General features: G+C 44.3%; 1 protein-coding gene across 2 annotated transcripts in view; it reads right to left on the bottom strand.

The window, feature by feature from the left end:
- SDC3 (syndecan 3) overlaps positions 1 to 21,182 on the bottom strand; it is a 69,980-nt gene that overhangs the window by 15,591 nt on the left and 33,207 nt on the right. Inside the window, exon 2 of one of the 2 annotated variants that reach the window (XM_074217888.1) lies at positions 10,893 to 10,940. The exons of the other annotated variant lie outside the window; for it this stretch is intronic. Within the exon in view, the coding sequence (XP_074073989.1) occupies positions 10,893 to 10,940 (48 nt within the window). The remainder of the gene's footprint in view (positions 1 to 10,892; positions 10,941 to 21,182) is intronic. 2 annotated transcript variants of the gene reach the window in all.

Genomic DNA, 21,182 nt, shown 5'->3' with positions numbered 1-21,182 from the left:
CAGAAGGCATGTAAAAAAGTCTAATGTGAACAAAGAACACTCAAGAGACCACATCAGGGTCTTAGACATACATACAAAAGATGGCAGTCAAGGGCAGGGAGTGAAGACAAAAAGATGTTCCAGGAAATGAAAAAACAGTGTCAGGAAAGTCAAAGCACCAGCATGAGGAAAGTCCTGTGGGAAATAATAGCCAAGAAGATGGGGTTGAGTTTTTGTTTTTGCTTTTTTTAAAGATCCCTTGGGAGCAAAAAAGAGATCAAAGTAGGGCCAGAGTCACTGCCTCAGGATAACTAACTGGGTGACAACAGAAGACAAAGAAAACCAAAAACCAAACCAGACCAATCCTTTTCATTTCTTCCTTTGCCTGTTTTCTCTAAAGATGGGAAAGTATAACACAAATGTGGTTAAGTGGGAAGGGACCTCTCCAGAATAAGTGAGGAGCTGGGAAGTAGCCGGCTGCCCTAAAAGGTTTCATGTCACAAGACCTACACCAGCGACAATCCCCGGAACTGAAAGAAAGGGATGTGGTTGCTGAGCCATTGCCAATCAATGAAAAATTGCAGAGAACAGACAAGGCACTGTAAGTCTGGCAACAGGCAAACGGTCTGATTTTCAAGAAGAGGAAGGGGGTGAGTTCTTCAAATGATGAGCTAATAGCCTGATTTCTATTCCTGGCAACCCACTCCAGTCTGTTATGAAGGGGTGCTCTCTGAACACTTCTGAAAATACTTAGAGCCAGCATGGGTTCATGAAGAACAGATCGTACCTGACTAACCTCATTTCCTTTCCTTTTGGACTCAGTCACCAAACTGGCAGAGCAGGGAGAAGGACTCAAGGTGCAGTACACCTCCATGTCAGTAAGCATTTGATGGTTCATCACCCATATCCTTATGAATGAGGGAAAGGGAATGAGGGAAAGATGAGAGACAGACACAGATAGGGAGACAAGAGATGGGGAGGACAAAGAAGGAAAAAAGAGAGACCAGAAAAATAAAAGACAGAGTCACTGACATAGAAAGAGAGACAGATGCAAAGACTGGAAGACACAATGATACAGAGACAGTCAATAAGAGAGGGAAAGAGGCAGACAAACAAGAGTCAGAGAAAGAGAGAGATGACACCCCCAAAAAACCTTCCTTACTTTAATGAATGGTAAATTTTAACAATGTAGAATAAAGATTTCCATTTTTGTTTAGCCGGGGGGGGGTCTGAGTTTATATTTATCTGCAGAGTTTACATCCATCAGATCTATGATTTTATTGGCATTGGAAACTCCCAATGAAAAAACTCCTTCTCCCAATCCCAATTCACAAGATGCTTGACAACTTACAGTCCTAGAGAGTTTCCTAGGGATACTAATGGGTGAAATGGCTTGACCACATAGTCCATATATATATATATCAGAAGTGGTCCTTGAATCTAGGTTTTCCTGACTCCAGTAGACTAAGATTTTGCCATGATATGTATTCTAGTTGCTTTTGTTGTTGTTGCTGTTGTTGTTGACTTGTTTCCGTTCTGACTCTCTGCAACTCCATTCAGGTTTTTCTTAGCAAAGATACTGGAGTGGTTTGCCACTTCCTTCTCCAGTTCATTTTACATATGAGGAAACTGAGGGAAAGAGGATAAAGTGATTTTGCCCAGGATCACACAGCTAGTTAAGTGTCTGAGGCTAGATATGAACTCATGAAGACAAATCTCTATATTCTAGATAAAACAAAATTAATCAAACCTTAAAAACAGAAAGATGTCCACTAGACAACAGTATGGTTAGGTGAACTTGGTACAAGGTCTGGCCCATAGTAGGCATGTTTATTAAAATGTTTTCATACTACCTGACCCAATGACCCAAAGATGGGTAGATAGATGCCAAACTGGTAAGATCCCAGTGGAGGGATCTACTCTTGTTGCATTCTGTTCAACACTTATATCAATGATTTAGATGAAGGTATGGATGGTTCATCAAATTTTAGAAGATGTAAAGTGTGGAAGAATAGGGTACTCACTAAGATGAAAGAAAGAGGACCCAAGAGGTTAGAATGATGGGTTGAGGACCTGCCTAGCTTCTAAGTTCTAAACATTTCCAGTGACACTATTGAAAAACAAAAGTGAGTCTGGATTCAAATACACCCTGTGATATTCATTCCTTTGGGCTGTTCATTTACCTTCCCTGGGTTTTCATTACTTCATCTTTAAAATGAGGGGATCAGACCAAACATGCCCCGACAGCTTTTTTAAGTTCTTGTATCTATAATCCTGTGATCCAGTGAAATCATTAACAGAACAGAGAAGAAAGAGAAAAGCAACACACACACACACACACACACACACACAATAACTCTATCCATATAAATGAAAAGAACAGAAAACAAAAACTGAGCACTTGATTCTGATGATCCAAATGGGCCTGCAAAAAGAGAGAAAAAACTCCCTCCCTTCTTGCAAAAGGTTATGGGTATGGAATACTGTACAGATTATCACCCTAGATTCATTTTGCTTCATTTCTCTCTCCCCCCCATCTCTCTATATCACTGTCTCTTCTCCATTTCTCTCTCTCTCTCTCTCTCTCTCTCTCTCTCTCACTCACTCTTTTTCATCTTCCTCTCTATTTCCAGATAAGGATGGAAGGGATATATTTGGAAATTAAGAAAACATAAAAACAAAAGATACCCATTACAATTGTTTCAAGAGAACAAATGCAAGTTTCTACACTTGGGGTTGAAGAAATCACCTACAGCAGTCCCAAAGGATGGTCAAAGGAAATCCCTTGTTAAAAAGCCCTGGGAGGAAGACTCCATGGCAGCTCCAAATGGGAATGCCAGCTCAGTCTTCATGCCCAAAAGCATGGTGTCCAAAGCAAGATGGGTGATGGCCCCACTGCCAGGGCTTGAGCTGGCTCCCTCACAGCTGGAGCCTGGCAGATAGAGTTCTAGGCATCACACTTTGAAAGGAACATTGATAAGCCAGTAGTCAAAGGAAGCAAACAGCCTGAAAAATCACTGGCTGATAGAACTGAGAATGACAAGATATGGGGAGAACATGCCACTGAGCCACCCACAAACTTGCAGATGGGAAGCCCTGAATTCAAATTCTGCCTCAGGTACCTACTGTGACCTTTGGCAAGTCATTCTGGATCTCAGTTTTTCCATTTGAAAAATTAAGGAGTGGGGAATGTGGCTTCAATGACTTCTAAGGTCCTTTTCCTGCTCCAACTCTATGATCTCAGCAATGAGGACCTGTAATGGGATGGGGGTAGCAGCAGGAGAAGGGGAACAAACAATGATTTGATTATCACTCTCAGGCTGGCAGGACTCTCAGAAGCCAGCTGGTCCAGCCCCCTTGTTTTATAGAGGAGAAAAGTATAACCCAGGAATGAGATATCATTGGCCCAATGCAGTAAGCAAGCATTGGGGGTGGGACATGAACTCAGGTCCAGTGACCCTACCACCAGTCTCTGTACCAGCCCACAGATTTTGTCACTTCTTCCAGTGATATGGCAGAGAGAGATAATTAGGAGGGCCCGGTTGTTGACTAGCTAGGAGAGATGAGAAAGAGAAAAAAGATGGCATCTCAAGAGCCTGAGATCAGGGCTCCAGAGATGGAAGGGGCCTCTGAGGTTCAGAACATGGGAGACTGATAAAGAGAGGTACCCCTCACAGAGATGTCTGATGACTTCAGGAGAAGCTCTGTTGGGGTCTTTTTGAGTTTGGCTAGGCTGGATTCCTCAACCCCATTCTCCTTTCTGTTTCAGTTCTCACCATCTACTGCCTTTCCCACTTAAGTGATTGATAAAGATCCTTCTACTGGAAAATTCTTAGAGATTTCTCAGTGACTGTGTTTTCCCAATCTTTAAAAGATGCTTCTCCCAAAAGGTGCCTAAGGAAGGAGAGCTCTCCCATTTCTCTTGAATGTTCAGCCTCTGCACAGAGTGTTCACAAAGCTGGACCAGATCTTTGGAAAGGTTTCCAAGTCAGCCAGACTCTCTCTGAGACAAGTCAGGAGCTAAGGAAACCCAAGGCAAAATGCAGCAGGATTCTACCAAGCCTAGCTTTCTCCAAGTGGGGGATGGAAGAAAGGGTCCTCACTGGGGGCAAGGGGGCAGGAAGTTATTAGCCCTGAAAGAGTCCAGTTCCCTTCCCTCAGGCTCAGTAATGAATTAATCAGTATTTACTTGCTGGAAGTGACTCATGGAGTGGAACAATTAGCATAATTGCTCCCATGACTAATTGCTTTGATTACTGGGACTTCCCACTTTTGAGTCAACCCCAAGAGCTAGGAGGGCTCCCCACATATACCTTTTCCAACCAAGGGCCTGGCCCCAGTGTCCAGAGAGGGATCCTGTGACTAAGGGAGAAAAGAGAAGAAAAAAACAGTTCTGGGGTCCCCAAATCTGAGACCTCTCCTGTTGCAAAGTATGGAATGTCATTGAAGGAAGAGGCTTCAGAGATGATCTAATCCAAGCCTACAATTCACAGAACAGAAAAGGAAGTCGCGGAAAGACGGAGTGAATTGCCAAGGTATCAGGAGGGCAGTGCCAGCCCCCAACTCTCTTGCCAACTAGGTCAAAGTTCATTGTCCTACACTATCTCACTGCCCCTTTACCAGGGAGGAAGGAATAGGTTAGCAATGAGAACAGGAAGACTAGCAGATCACATCAGTGTTTTGGAGTATTTCTATATTAAGAATTCACGGTCACTCAGAGATTCACAAAGGCATACTATAAACACACACACACACACACACACACACACACACACACACACACACACAAATACACAGCATGACAAAGAGGTCCATTCCCTATGGCAGACATTGCTTATAGTCAGTCTCTCAGTCGCGCTCTCTCTCTCTCTCTCTCTCTCTCTCTCTCACACACACACACACACACACACACACACACACACACACACACAGATGTTGAACAAAGGTTTGCAAAGACATACACATAGGCACACACCACACAAAAAAGATACTCTCTCAAACATACAATATGTAGAATGTTCATTCAGTGTATTCGTGTGTGTGTGTGTGTGTGTGTGTGTGTGTGTGTAAGAGAGACTCAGAGACCAAAAGAGAAAAAAAGAGAGAGAGAGAGAGGGAGAGAGACAGGCAGCAATGAATAGAAGAGAGGGGTAAGGGAGAGGTAGAGAGAAAAGAAAGAGGAGAGGAAGGAAAGAGGGAGAGTCATAGAGAAAAAGAGAAAGGAGATTTGGAAGGAAGGAGGGAAAGAGAAGAGAGAAAAAAGGAGAAAAAGAGGGAGAGAGAGAAAAAGGAGGGAAGGAAGGAAGGAGAGACAGAAAAAGGAGAAACAGAAAAAAGAGATGGGGAGAGAGGGGAGGGAGGAAAGGCAGAAAGAAAAAAGGAGAGAAAGAAGAGAGAGAAAAAGAAAGGAGTAGAAGGAAGGAGAGAGAGAGAGAGAGAGAGGTGGGGGCAACAAGGAGAGAAGGTATTTAACAGTCATGAGTAGCAGAGAAAAACATCAAGCCTCCTATGAATCAATCAGTCTCCACTCAGGTAGCTCTCACCTAGATACTATTAATCCCCATCCCAGTAGCCCTGACATGACAACAGTTGCCATGGTGACCATCTCCTCCATCCTAATGACTGGGAGCTGAAACTCCCCACAGAGCTGAGAAGAAGACTATGCAAAAGGGAGAGATCAAGAGCCAGGGGACAAAAAAGGAGGATGAGGGACAGAGGAGAGAGAGACAGAGGAACAGGAAGGAAGGTCAGAAGGAAAGAAGAGGGAAGGAGAACAAAAGTGGGTCAGAGGAATATAAAAGGGAAAGGTAGGGGGAGAGCCACAAAGATTCACATAGATCTCTCCTCTCCTCCTCCTGGGGGGGGGGGGGATGGACAAAGGCATCAAAGGGGCAAGAGATAAAGGAAGGGGGTTTGGGGGAAGGGAGGGAGACAGGGGCAAGAAAGAAGACAGAAGAAGAAAAAAGGCAAGGGGAAGAGAGATGGAGGGAAAGAATGAGAGAGAAAAATGGCAGAGACAGAAGTAAAGTGGGAAATATAGAAGATAGAAAGGGTCCTAGAAAAGGAAAGGGTGAGGACAGAAAGGCAAAGAAAGAGAAGGGGATGGAAGAAGAGAGGGAAGGACAGAGATTTAACAAAGGACAACAAAAAGAAGATATGGGGCCAGCAGAAAGGGGGGAGATGGCATCAGGATCAAGAGATGGGGAAGAGTGAAAGACAAATATAGATGGGAGAGAGAAGAGTGAGAGGAGACAGGAGGAACAAACAATTGGAGGAGAGCAGTGAGCGGTATGAAGGACCACCTGTTTGACCCTAGCCAAGTCAATCTCTCTGGGCTCAACTTCCTCATAGGAAAAGTGAGACTGGACTAAACAACCTCTGAGATTCTTTCCAGTTACAGAGGGATGGAGAGAAGATGGGGAGAGCAGCAGAGATGGAGGAGAGAAAGAGAAGGGTCAGGAAGAAAGGGACCAAAGAAAAGAGAATCAGAGCATAGGAAGAAGAGGAGAATAGGTCATAGAGGAAAGGGTGAAGGACAGAGGGAAAGAAGGGATGGGATGGGGAGGGTGGGAGTTGTGTATTTATGCATTTGTGTATGTGTGAAACAGAGAATTATAACACATCTTAATTTAGCCCCACACACCCATCAAACAAAGATAGAATATGGCAAAGAGAAGTGCCAGTGGTTTTCCAAACCCCAATCCCAGTGGCCGTTACTCCCCAAACAAGCCAGCCCTTAAGTATGAAAGGAAGAGATGCAGCCAGGGCTTGGGAAGGGGAGGTGGGTGGAGGGGAGGGCAATGAAAGAACAGAGAAAGTAGAGAGCCAGGGACAGGAAGAGGTACCAATAATCGTTAGGGTGAGTCAACCGCAGGCCAAGAAAAAGGAGAATGCCAGCATCCCTGCTGGAAGGAAGCTCAGAGTCCATCTAGGCCAATTCCACCAACCTAATGAGAATCCCCTCCTACAATAGGTCCAACAAAGGTTCACCTGACACTTAAAAATGATAGCTCACATTTTTCAGGGCAAGTCAGCAGGCATTGATAAATCACCAACTGTGTCAGTCATTATACTAAGGGTTGGGCATACAAATCAAACAAAAAGAAAGATGGTCCCTGCCCTTGAGAAGCTTATACCGGAGCTGGAAAGAACCTCAGTCATCTAATCCAGTATTCCTCAATAGCCGTGTTTGAGAACCCTTTTCATCATTTTCTCATTTGGCCTCTTCAGCAAGTCCCTATGGTATGATTTCACTTTCCTCACTATCCATGACGCAATGAGGATTAATGAAGTCATGTGACTTTTCCCTATGAAAGGATCTCAGATCTGGAGGAGAGCTAAAAAGTATTTAATCCAACCTGGACCCTTCCCCCCATTACAACACCTCCAATGAATGTCCATTCACAACCTTTACTTGTAAAAATCTCCAGCAACATAACCAATAAAATGTTAGTTCTAAGTCTCTACCCTAGGCTGTTGACTGTATCCTTTCCACTTCATTATGCGGAAAGGATAATGTGGTCCAAGTCCTTGAAAGGTCATCTAGTCCATTCCTCTGTCTAAACAAAAATGGCCCCTAAGCCAGGCCACTTAGAAATGATGTGATTCAGGCTCCCAGTTGCAAACATACAGGTAGGCAGAAGCCCAGTGGATGCTGGGGTGGAACTGGAAAGTAAGAAATGTGCTCTATCAGTCCAGGTCCTAGCCTAGGCTCTGACTCACTATGTAATCCTGGACAAGTGATTTCATCCTCTCAGAACCTGTTTTCTCACCTGTAAATAATGATATTCTCTACCTCACTGGGTACTCCAAAGATCATAATGGATGGGACCATAATGGATAGGAAGTCACTTTGGAAACTTCTCCCATACTTAAGAGGTTAGGGTCTAGTTACTGCCATACTTAAGATTCCAAACAATGATATGCCAAATAGCACAATTTCACACTTAATCTGCACCTGTGATTGAATGACTAAACACCCAAATTCCCCAAAAGTATCTGCCTTTCTCTCCCCAGTCTCTGCTCCTTAGGACTTAATGTTGAGCCCCTTTCCCAGACAACCAGACCATTTCCCACTCCCCGTCCTCGGGAATACCAGACCACTCAAGATTTAAACATACACTCACAGATTTCTCAGCATCTCTAATATATCCACCATGTATGTATTCACATACCAACATATATGACCTCACTTTTTTCCCTTCACAGACCTGCCTACAAGTGGCCCACTTCAATAAGGTCCTGACTCCCACTCCTTGAATCCCCTGACCCCTTATCCTTCTGATATTCACATCTCCAGTCCCCCCCATTCTTTGTCCTACTCATCTACTGGATGTCATTAAAGGAAGAGTCCACTACAAATTTGTTATCTACCATCAAGTAGGTCCTCCAGGCTAAATCTTAATCCTTTTATTCATTTCTGATTAATTCATTCTAATACTCCCCAGAGAACAGCTGTTCTCTCTTCTTAAGCCCAAATCCCAAGCCCAGACCCCCCCCCCCCAACAGAGGAGCTCCTCACCTATTTTACTGAGAATGAGACCATTAGCAGGAGAGCTCTTGTTTTCATGCCTCAAAATGCCTGCCTTCACCCCATTCTCTACTCCTTCACTCCAGTTTCTAGGGAGAAAGTGGTCCTTTTACCTGCCCAGGCTAACCTCTCAGTGGGTGGCCTTGAATTCATCCTTCTTATATTTTCAATTTCATTAGCTCCTTTTTCAGTGCCTCTAAGCACTTAGGTCTTGCCTATTATTTAACAAAACCTCTTCTTGACCCTGTCATCCTCTCAAGTCATCATCCATTTCTTTGGCTACCAAACACTTCCATTCACCTCCTTAGTCCTCACTCCACCAATACTTTGCAAAGTGGTTTCCAATCTACCATTCTATTGAAATTGCTACGGAACCTCTTCATCACTAAATCCAATGGGTCTTTTCTCAGTTCTTATCCTCCTCGACCTTTCTATAGTATTCTTCACTGTTATCAATTGCCTTGTGTGGGAAACCCTTCCCATCCTCCCTTGGCTTCTGGGAGATTACTCTGGTTTCTCTCCTTCCCATCTGAACATTCCTTATGAAACTCCTTCATCAGTTCATCCATCAACATACGGGGGGGGGGGGGGTGGACCTAATGTTTTGTCCTTAGGACTCTTTCCTTCTCTATTTACACTCTCCTGTGATGATCTCATCTTTCTCATGGCTTCAATTATCACCTTTCTGCATATGACTTTCTGATTTGTATGTCCTACCCCCATATCTCTCCTGGAGTTTCACATCCAAGCAATTTCTGGGCACTCTCTACAGAGATGTCCTGTTGGCCCCTCAAACACGACATGCCCCAAACTGAACTCCTTCCTCACCAAAATATACCTGCACAACATCCCCCTAAACTCTCTCCTCCCTTCCAATATTCTAATTTCTGTTATTCTGTGGTTCAGTTCACCACCAATCTCTGGATTAACTAGGCTTCTAAAGAAACACACACACACACACACACACACACACACACACACACACAAACACAGAGAGAGAGAGGGAGAGAAGGAGAGAAAGAGAGAGAGAGAGAGAGAGAGAGAGAGAGAGAGAGAGAGAGAGAGAGTTACCCCTATCCTTTTCTCTCCCCATATCTCCACAAGACCCTGTCACCTCTCAGATGGACTACTCACTGTCAAAGTCTCCTATCTGCCCTTTCTTTCTTCAATCTTTCCCCTTTGAAGGTTATCCTTCACAGAGTTGCCAAAATAATTTATCCAATATACAGTTTTTACAATTCTATTTTCCCTGTTAAAACATTTTGAGTGGCTCATTATTGAATAAAGGATAAAATGTCCTTAAAATAAAATTAACTTGGCACCCCATCTTAAGACAGCTAAGTGGTACATCAGAAAGAATGCTAGACCTGGAATCAAAAAGACCTGAATTAAAATCCAAGCTTTGACAGTTTCTAGTTGGGTGATCTTGAGCAAGTCACTTAATCTCTCTGACTCAGTTTCCTAAACTGTAAAATGAGGATAATCATAGTCCTTCCTTCCCAGGGCTGTTATGAGAATCAACTAAGATAATATTTGCAAAGTGCTTACTTAGAGTATTGCCTGGGTCCTAGTAGATTCTTAATAAATCCTTCTTTTTCTTTACTTCCTTCTAAATCTGATTCTAATCTCCCTTTCCAGTCTGATTTCACATTATTCCCTTCTACTTATTCCTTATTTCTGTTACATGTGTTACATGATGTTCCCTAATCTTGCCCCACTCCATCACTTTGATCAATTAAAATCCTTTTTTCTTCTCCAAGTCTCTGTTCAGGAGCCAATCACTCCATCAAGCCTTTACTAACACCTCTAAGCTACAAATGACCTTTCCATTTTCAAATTTCCTGACAACACTTTTCATAGATCTCTCGCTTGTCTCACCATTTCACTTTATATTTTTTTATTGCTTGCCTTCTCAAGGGGTGAGGGAAGGCCAGGAGGGAGAGAGGGAGAAAATTTGTAACAGAGGGTTTTTTTTTTAAACAAAAGTTTAAAAAATCTTCCATCTAACATTTTACATATTTACATGGAAATATTTAACAAAATAAAAAATGTATTAACTAACTTTATACTTTGTAATTGCAAAATTTATATTAACTATAGTTACATATTTACTCATTGCAATTACTAATTGCTAGGCTGACCAATGATATCTACCAATGTGAATGGATGCCCCATCCTGGCTCCTTAGTAAAGGGCTGTACCACCTTTCACCTTTGTAAACCCCTGCACAGTACTCTTTACAGAGTCAAGGCTTAAGAAATGCTTTTTTGGGGAAACAAATTGAATATACACAAAATCCACTGAAAAAGAGACAACATGTTTTCTTAGAACTCTGGTTTCAGAGTTAGTAGACTTGGGTTTGAAGGCTAGATATGCCACTTACAAGCTGTATGTCTTTGGACTTGTCCTCTTTGGGCCTCAGCTTCCTCATCTGTAAAATGGGCCAGAGAATTGAACCTATTAAGTTCCTTTTTGACTCCAATCTTTGATCTTGAAATATATATATATATATGTATGTATACATATATATAATATGTATTCTGACATAGCTCTACACAGCTTTATAAACCAACTCATAAATTACATATAATGCATATTTATAAATCTCATAAGATACACTCTCTATATATACACACATGCATACACACACACACACACACACACACACACTCCACAGGCCCTAATATAAAAATAGCTACACATATACATGTTTGGATCCACATGTGACATACATCCTTCAATATATGTGTGCGTGGGTACCTTCAGGTACTCAGAACTCACCCATGCTACAAACACATACTTGGAGCTGATAAAAACAGCTACACTTACACATCCCTGAAAAATCCCACCTAGAACATCCTTCCCTAACCTGTTTCATCTACCCTACCTTCAGAGGCTCGGCTCAGTCCCACTCCCCCTGGGAAGCTTTCTTTGATTACACTCTCCCCATCATACTTTTCTCTGAACTCCTTAGCACCTCCTGGCTCTATCCCACAATTCAATTTGGTTCTTAATTATTCCGATTCATATGCATGCTGTGTTTTTTATCTCCTGGCAGGGGTGTGAGGTCCTGAAGAACAGAAATAAACTTCACTCCCCAGGTTTCCTGTACAGGACTGGCTATGCAGGGTGCCTCAAGGCTCAGGATGTATCTGCTGACTGATTCAGCCTGACCCAGCTTAAAAATGCCTTCCCCATCCCTAGGCCCATTCTGGATGGGCTCATCTACTCTGAGGACTGGGGATCCCCCCTTCTGATAGCACCCCCTCTTCCCCCCACCCCAGGCATTCAGGTACTGAACAAGACCAATGGAAATAATCATAATAATAGTTTCTGACCTCCCAGTAAAGCAGCTCCCAATTTACAAAATATACAGTCATCTTCTAATTTGGTCCTCACCCCAACCCTAGAAAGGGATTATGATAAATATTTATATAATACTCTTAAGTCTGCAAGCATTTCACACACATGATCTCATTTGAGGCATACAACAACCAGATGAGCTGTGTCCCCATTTTACAGATGAGGAAACTGAGTCTTAATCCACAAGCTTTTATTAAGGAGCAGGTACTATTAGTGAGGTAATTGGATGACACAATGAATAGAGAACTGGGCCAAGAGTCAGGAAATCTGGGCCTCAGACTTTTGCTAGCTGTGTGAGTCTGTGTGAAGGTCACTTTGCCCTTTTTGTCTCTGTTTCCTCATCTGTAAAATGAGTTGGAGAAGCAAATGACAGCTAGATGGCTGGTTCAACAAATAGAATACTGAGCCTGTAGTCAAGAAGACCAGAGTTCAAATCCTGTCTCAGACACTTACTAGCTCTGTGATCCTGAGCAAATCACTTTTAATTTCTGTTTGAATAAATCCTGGAGAAGAAAATGAAATGGTAAGCCACTCCAGTATCTTTGCTAAGAAAATCCCAGTATTGGCATGCTAGGGACCATGGAGTCATGAAACGTCAGACACTACTGACAATGGTAGACACTGGGGGATAGAAATACAAAAGTAAGATAGTCCCTGCCCTCAAGGAGCTAAGGGACAACATATCTATAGAGGAGAAAGGTACATGACTGAAAGAAAGCCAAAATATGTATAGTGGCAAGGAATTAGAAACGATGTAAATGCTCATTACTTAGGGAATGGCTAAACAAACTGTAATACATGAAGAGAATATTACTGTACTATAAAGAATAATGAATGTGATGAAAATGGAGAAACCTGGGAAGATCTATATGAACTGATGCTGATCAAAGTAAGAGGAAACTCTTCAATGTTAAGGAGAACACCACTAAAACAATGGAAATTGGATTCTGTGAAATGATGACCAGGTTTCCAAAGAAGAGATAAATGGAGAACTTTTTTTCCTTTATAGAAGTTGAGGTCTCAGAGGTATGGAACACTGAATATAATGGATATATTGATTAGTTTTGCTGAAATTTTTTTCTTCTCTTTTTTTAATATGTAAATATGTAAATGTGTTTGAATTTGAATTCAGCTCTTGGCTTCATTTCAAAAACCTGAACACTTTCCACAGGAGATGGGGGAAGGGGGAAGGGAGGATTAGGCAAGAGGGGAAGCTCAGAGGGACACAGATAGCTGGGCCTTCAACATCATCTAATCCACTTCCCTTATTTTATTGATGAAAAAACTGGGGTTTGGGGAGATTTGTGGGAAGGAGTCTGAGGAGAGAAGGATTCTTCTCTTGGCTAACTCAGACCTATGCCTATTGCCCTTTCCTCAGGGAGAGATTCCCCCTCCACCTCCCAGAGAGATGTCTTTAACTGGGGAGCCTGCACCCCTCCTTTGTCACTGCCTCCCCCTAATGCACACATATACATACATACATACACACAGACCACCTCTGTAGTCACTGAACTATAGGAGGAATGCCATGATGGTCCAATGCAACCCTCTCATTTTACAGAGAAAGAAACCAAGACCCAGAAAGGGACAGTCAGCAGAAGGCCTACATCTGGAATCCATGCAGCCCCTTCCTACTTGCCTGGGGCTTCCTTTCTCCAGTTTAAGCCTAACACATAGGTATATTTTGGCAGTGGTGTGATGGGGGATGGGTAGGGAGGCCAGACAGATGCAAGGCTGGGAATCCAGATGTTCCCGGCCGTTTCTAACAGTCAGGGCCAGGGAGTCTGGAGCCAGCCAGGGCCAGCCGGTGGGGATCAACAAAAGAAATGAGAAGGAATCCTAGGATCTCATGCTCTCACTCCCTTCCCTGTCCCCTAAAAATGTTGTCTTCCTCTCCCACCTTAGGACACAACACACACACACACACATACACACACACACACACCTCAAACTGCACATGTACCTCAGTACAAATGTCCAAGAACTCACTTCTGAATGTTTAAAATACAAGAGCATTGTGGCAAAGCCCTTTACTTCTCTGGGTCTCAGTTTCCTCATCTGAAAAATGAAGGAATCTGCTTCCCCTCTACATCTATAACCCTCTATGTACATGTTTCAACTTACAGGAGCATTGGGTCAACCTTAGCCTCTTTAGGTTCCAATTTCCTCATCTGTAAAATGAGGGGACCAGTTTACCCTCTACAACTATGATCCTTTCTTTATATACCAATGCATTTATCCCAACATAAACACTCAATGGAGTTACACCCAAAAGCAGAGGCACCTAAATATTCTTGAATTACTGGAGAAGCCCACTTCAAAAGACCCCAACTGAGATAAGCCTAAAGCAGGGTCCAATATATACTGACATGTACAGCAACTCAAAACACACAAACACATGTCCACAATATATCCGCAGACAGCCAGACTCCTGTGAACAAACAACCCAATACCTATACTTATATGAAAATACATGCATGTACAGTGAAAAGCAGCTAAGGTTATTAGGATGATATCTGGATTTGAAGAAACTCAGTTATAATTCTGACCTGGAAATTTCTAGGTCATACGGCCTAGGGAAGTCATTTCTCTTTAGGATTCAAGATCTCCCCCTTCCCTGTCTCTGTAAAATGAGGTGGTTACATGGTTAGAGTAGAGAATCTCTAAGGTCCTTTCCAAATCTAAGTGGACAACTTATACACAGAGTGAGAAGTCTAACATCAGGAAGAACTGGGTTCAAATTCAACCTCAGGCATTGCCTAGCTGTGTGCTCCTGGGGAAGTCACCTCACTGCTGTCTACCTTGGTTTCCTCATCTGTCAGATGGAGAGCATCTATCTCACAGAGAATTGTTGTGAGGATTAAAAGAAATAATAATTAGAAAGCAGCTGGCACATAGTAGGCATTACATCAAAGTTAGATGTCGCTGGTAGTAATCAGAAAACCTCTCCAGAGAACTTGGCAAGGTTCCACCACCTCTAGCTGCTTCGCAATACTGGTCAGTCCCAGAGGGACAGAGCAAAAGCCAAGACCTTCTGCCCTTCCCTGTTCCATCCTCTTCCTTCCTGGCCTCCTCCCCTTGGTCAGCCCACATAATCAAAGTCACAATGTGAGGGAGGGAGGGGCAGAGGGCCACCTCCTTCCTTCCCCGGTCTTCCTCCTTAGACGCTGACCCTCTTTTCAGCTCCTTACCACCTGCCTGGCCCCATCTTTCTCTCCCCACTCCCAAGTCCCAATAAAACACAATCTCCACCACTGCCAAGGAGGCTAGATGGGTTCCCATGGGACTCTGGGAATGGATGTCCCCATGGCAACCAAGCAGGACCTCCAAGAAATGCCCTCCTTTCCTACACCCCCCCCAGTTCCATGACTGCCTGGGCAAGCAAGGAAGGGGTTGGCAGGGAATAACAGATGGAGGGAAGAAAGGAGAGAAGGGGGCAAAATCTCCTACCAGTTCAGAAGGCCAATAGTCTATAACTCCTCAAAATTACAAACAGCTCCCTTGTGTACCAAGAGACTCAGGCCGATTCCAAGACCAGTATTTTTGCCCAGACCCCCCAGGCAGCACAGAAGGGGTAGGTCTGAGGATCCTTCAGGGATTTCCCTAATGAAGAGTACTAATATTTGGCCAAGATACATGGAATAGAAAGACTACTAAAATTGCAAGGAGAGGGACTCTGGGCTTTTCCCTTCCAAGTTTTGTGACCTTGGACAAATTGAGCCTCAGTTTCCTCAGCTATAAATTAGAAACAAGAATACTCATAGTATCCACCTCACAGGGTGGTAGGGAGGATCAAAGGAGTCAAAAAGTCAGCAATTTGGCTCTAAGAGTCTACTGTTAAATTTACATCTTAGAAATTGGCACACGTAACAAATCAAGGCTTGATTTATTGTTTTATGGATTATCTAGACTTTTAAAAGCTATGGAGGGGGCGGCTAGGTGGTGCAGTGAATAGAGCACCAGACTTGGAGTCAGGAGTACCTGGGTTCAAATCCAGTCTTAGACACTTAATAATTACCTAGCCGTGTGGCCTTGGGCAAGCCATTTAACCCCATTGCCTTGGAAAAAAAATCTAAAAAAAGCTATGGAGATTAAATGAAGATTAGACCAAAAAGTGTGACATACCTTTTTCGAAAAGCTGATTGTTAAACATTAACCAGTATACCCCTGCATAAAGTTTTAACCACTTTAATATTCCAATGTCCCTAAAAGGTAAGCAGAAGAGGTAAAGCTGCTCACAGAGGAATGGAAAGAAGAAAAGACCCCCCCCAAAGGCTTTTTGGTCAGACTTCACCTTGTGAGATCTAACAAAATGAAGGAGTTTGTCCAAGGTCCCTTAGGTAGTAAATATCAAAATCAGAATTTGAATTCAGACCCTCTGTCTTCAGGAACAATGTTCTTTTTACTTAGCCTCAGTGTGCTGGCAGCAGAACTAGGCTACCTTTCCAAAGGATCAAGGATTATTTTTCTAATCTGGGTAACTGAAGCCATTTGTCCAAGGTCATATATGAGAATGAGAGAGCACAAATGCAGGGCAAGAGTCAAGAAAGATGAGACAGAGTAGCTGGGGCAGAAAGGGAGGCACCCAGCCTCATTACTGTACCACTGGAGCCTAGAAGCCAGGCACATCCCCTTGGAGCCCAGGACCCCCTGCCCAAAGCTAATCTCATCACAAACACTCAAAATAAAGAGTAATTCTGCTGAGTTTTCTTCCCCTAAATTAGCCAGACCCCAGAGATGTCCCCTGGTGCCAGGGTCTACAAGGTGCCAGCCCAGCCTGTCCTGTACCCCACTGACCTGCCACCCAGGGTTCAGACAGTATGCCCATCCCTAGAAATAGGATACTCTGGGTGAGTTGGAGGGATTATAGGAGGCCATAGGGGGAGAAAGCGACATGAGCATCATAGAACACATCTGCCAGCTGAGCTGGCGTCCTAAGTCAGAGAGGGTGACCCACTTTCCCCTTCATCCGCTTCCATGAACTCCCAGGCAGTCAAGTCTAGGATTTTGAGGATCAAAAGCCTCTGACTAAGAAGCCCCATCTTTCACTCCCACTCTTCCCTACCTAGGCTCTTCCCTCTTTGCTTTGCTTTTCTAGAACCAAAGGAACCCCCGACCCTATTCCAACAAATCTAGAAGGAAGAAAGGAGTGAGGGTTAACTTGTCCATGGCCAACAGTCAAATAGAGGCCCAGAGAGGTTAGGATGTTCACCTGAGGTCACACAGCAACTTCACCATTAGAGCAGGTCTCCCACATTGTCAGCATGTTGGATGAACTAGAATCACTCTATAAATTTCAATAATGATGATAACAGAGGTCATTCCACCCAGGAATCCCAGGCTCAGCTCCCAGGGCCCAGACACTGCTGAGCAGAGGCAGCTGCTACTGCCCCCCCACCCCCGCCCTGTGAGAACACAGTGCTCTGCACGCTCATCAACTCCATCCCAGAGACCCTAAACGAAGCCACAAGAATGTGCCCACACACTGCCAGACTCCCCAGGGAAGCAAAGCCCCATTCTGGGGGCCAGGCAGGAAACAAGTCAATGGGGCTGACACCCCGGGAGTACTTGGTCTGGAGAGACATGAAGGTGAGGGGCAGGGGGAAGAGAGGGGAGGTTGTCTCCAATAATCCTTACCACTCTTCTTCCCCCACCCCAACCTGATTGCCCAGCACTCTGGGAGTAGGGGGTGGGACACAAAGGAAGGGAGAGGAGGCAGGAGGGATCCCTTGGGCCGGAAGTGGGGGAGAACTGAGAGTGAGCCCCCCAAGGGGCTGCTGCTAAGGATGGAGACTGAGGGCTAGCTTCTAGGCTCACTGATCCAAGCAGCCCCTTGAACTCGACATCTGAGAAAAGAAAAACTCCTGGGAGAAGGAGAAAAGAAGTCATAAAGGTCCCCACCTAGGGGGCCTCAGGGAAGGGTAGCAGCTCAGGGAACAGCCCCAACTAGGAATTGGCAGGAACCTCTGTAGTGTCAGCTGACCCTAGAGAGATCACTCTTTTCTCTCCTGCACTATTTCCATACAGACACAAACACTGTTTTCTCCTCTTCCTAGCTTCCCCTTGGGCTCAGATAACAGAAAACACTTATCTGGGCTGCTCGGAGCTGCTCTGAAGAGAGAGAGATGAGAGCAATTCCCAGTCCTGCTCAAAAGCTATATCCTCATAGCACCATCTCAGTTGCCTCGAAACCCCATCATCACTGCCTGTATCATCATGCCATCACCATTCTCTCTAACCACCCCATCACCACCACCTGTATCTCCATCAGCACTCATTCTAAACCCCCATCATCATCACCTGTATCTCCATTACCACTCCCTCTAACCCTCCTTCACCACCACCTATATTCCCATCACCAATCCTTCTAACTCCCCATCACTACCGCCTCTATCCCCATCACCACTCTGCCTAATCCTCCCATCACCACTCCTTCTAACCTCCCATCACCATTCCCTCTAGCCCCGCCTCACCACTACCTATATCCCCATCACTACTTTTTCTAATCCCCCCTCACCACCCCACCTGTATCCCCATCACCACTCCCTCTAGCCCCTCACCACCACCTGTATCCCCATCACCACTCCCTCTAGCCCCCATCACCACCAACTATATCCATCACCACTTTTTCTAATCCCCCCTCACCACCCCACCTGTATCCCCATCACCACTCCCTCTAGCCCCCTCACCACCACCTGTATCCCCATCACCACTCCCTCTATCCCTCCATCTTATATTTTCATCATCATCATCATATGTATCACCATCACCCATCTCCCCATCAACATCACCCATATCCCATTAACCTGTACCCTAATCACACCATCATCACTCCCAGCTGTCAGTTTCTTAAATAAAAATTGTCTGTGGGGTGGCAAGGTAGCATAGTGGATAGAGCACTGGCCCTGGAGTCAGGAGTACCTGAGGTCAAATCCAACCTCAGACACTTAATAATTACCTAGCTGTGTGGCCTTGGGCAAGCCACTTAACCTCATTGCCTTGCAAACCTAAAAAAAAATTGTCCATAACTGTCTACAGAAGCAGCTAACAACAGGGGGAGGAGGAAAGCCAAGGACTACCCATATCTCCCCAATTAGGTCTCAAGGTCCCCCCATATTCTCCTCAGTTTCCTTCCCCCACATCCTCCAAGAAGAAATCAGAGTCCAGGGACTCCTCCTGCACTGAGGCCTAAGATCCAGCCAGGGTATGCCAGCTGACCGGGAAGAGGTCATTGTGACCCTACCCACTCCTCCAAGTCCAGCTCTGAAACAGTCCTGGTCTGAGCCCTAAGTGCAAGGATGGGCCCTTGGAATGAATGAAGGAAGGGCAACTGGAGGCCAATAAGAAACCCTTCTCATCTCAAAACCGAGCAAGAGTCCTTCAGTCTGGATGCTCTAAAAAGGGGGTTACAAAGATCCCCAGTCCCTAGATCAGATTCATCAGTGAATCCATATCTAGCAAACTGTCCTATACAAACAGCTAGGGGAAATCCTCACTCCCACCTCTACCCTGCCAGTCCCTCAAGGTCCAGCTTGAAGCCACCTTCTCTGGGAAGTTTTCCTTCATCTCCCTCTCCCGAGATGTATTTTCTCCTTCCTCTCAATTCCCTCCACAATGCATTTGATATCATCGGCACCTTCCACCTTGTATCAGTATCAAATGGATCACCTTTGGTTTGGGCATATCTTATCCTCCCCAATAACTATGAAGACAGAGACCAGGTCTTAATTTCACATGGTTTCCAGTACAAAATAAACAAGAGCTGAGGAAAATTTGCTGAGTGAATAAATGGAGGAAGGAACGTTAGGGCTTTTAAGGTGGTTACAAATGACAGGTAGGGATGACAAGTGGATTGAGATCAGCAAGATTTAGTGGACTTCAAATCAGATAGAGCTAGGATCAAATCCTGCTTCTGACATTTGTTGTAGGACCATGGGCAAGTCATGACAGCTCCATGGGCCTCAGTTTACTCATCTGTAAAAAGTAGGTGACATTAACTACCTTATGAGGTAATTGTGAGGCTTAAATGTTACTAGATGGCACAGTGGAGAGAGCGTAAGGAAGACTTAAGTTTAAATCCAACTGGGGGTTCTAGACAAGTCAGTTCACCTCTGTCTGTCTCCGTTTTCTCATCTGTAACTCTTTCAGGATTGTAAAGTAAGTGGTATTGGCAAACCTTAAGGCACTCTATAGATGGTAACTATTATCATTAAATGAGATAATTATATGAAGGATTTGGCAAACTTAAATTGTTATCCATACTCATCCTGGGGTAATTATTATTGTTCCACTTTAATAGAGGACACGAGATTTATACCCAAGAGGGTAAGCCTGAATAAAAGTCTACTCAACTGAACAAGAGAATCGGAGAAGATAGCATTAAATCAAGTCCAAATTTGATTTGCTGAGACAGTTAGGACTATAGGAGGTCAGGGAATAGCTGTCTCTAAGGATCAGAGAACCAGGACTGGCTTCCTGGAGCTGGTGAGATCTGAACCAACTGGAGGGTTTGGATGAGCAGGCCAGATGGAAGAAGGCATTGGGTGGGGAGGAGCAGAGGAGCATCCCTCCCCATCTGGCTGGAACATGGGGGGAGGCGAGGCAGGTTGAGATGGAATACAAAATCTGCCAACTTTCCAAGACTTTCAATCTTCCTCCTGGCCCAGCTACCATAGACTGAATCACAAAAAGCTCTCCCCACTAACACTCATTGTCTTTCTCTTCCATCCCCTGTCCTTCAATCTCTCCCATAGTACTGGCTCCTCATTTGGCTAGGACTATGCTCCTTTCCCCAACGCTAATCTTCCCTTGGTCCATTCAGACCAGCTAATTCTTGTCTCATTCTCATGAGTCCAAATCTAGTCTCAAACATTTACTAGCTGTGTGACCCTGGGCAAGTCACTTCACTCTATTTGTCTCAGTTTTCTCATCTGTAAAATGAGCTGGAGAAGGAAATGGCAAACTGTTCCACTATCTTTGCCAAGAAAATCCCAAATAGGAACAAGAAAAATCAGGCATGACTTGAAGTGACCAAACAACAAAAGCTCTTGTCTCATCTCTCTTCTTCCTTCCACTACTAACTCTGGCGAAGTCATCAGCCTCCACTTCCTTACCAAACCCTTTTGATCCCACTTCTACTTATATCACTGAGCTCCTAATTGATAAATTCAGGAGCTTTTTTATTTTCAGTCCTCATGCTCCTTGACCTCTATGACTTTTGACAGTGGGGACCACCCCATTCCAGAAGATACTCTCTCCTTCAATCAATAAATCAGCAAGCAATCATTAAGTGTTTTTTCTTTCTGCCAGC

The sequence above is a fragment of the Macrotis lagotis genome, chromosome 1, assembly GCF_037893015.1.
Source record: "Macrotis lagotis isolate mMagLag1 chromosome 1, bilby.v1.9.chrom.fasta, whole genome shotgun sequence".
In the NCBI taxonomy this organism is placed as follows: Eukaryota; Metazoa; Chordata; class Mammalia; order Peramelemorphia; family Peramelidae; genus Macrotis; species Macrotis lagotis.
This window is presented reverse-complemented; position numbering and strand designations above follow the sequence as displayed.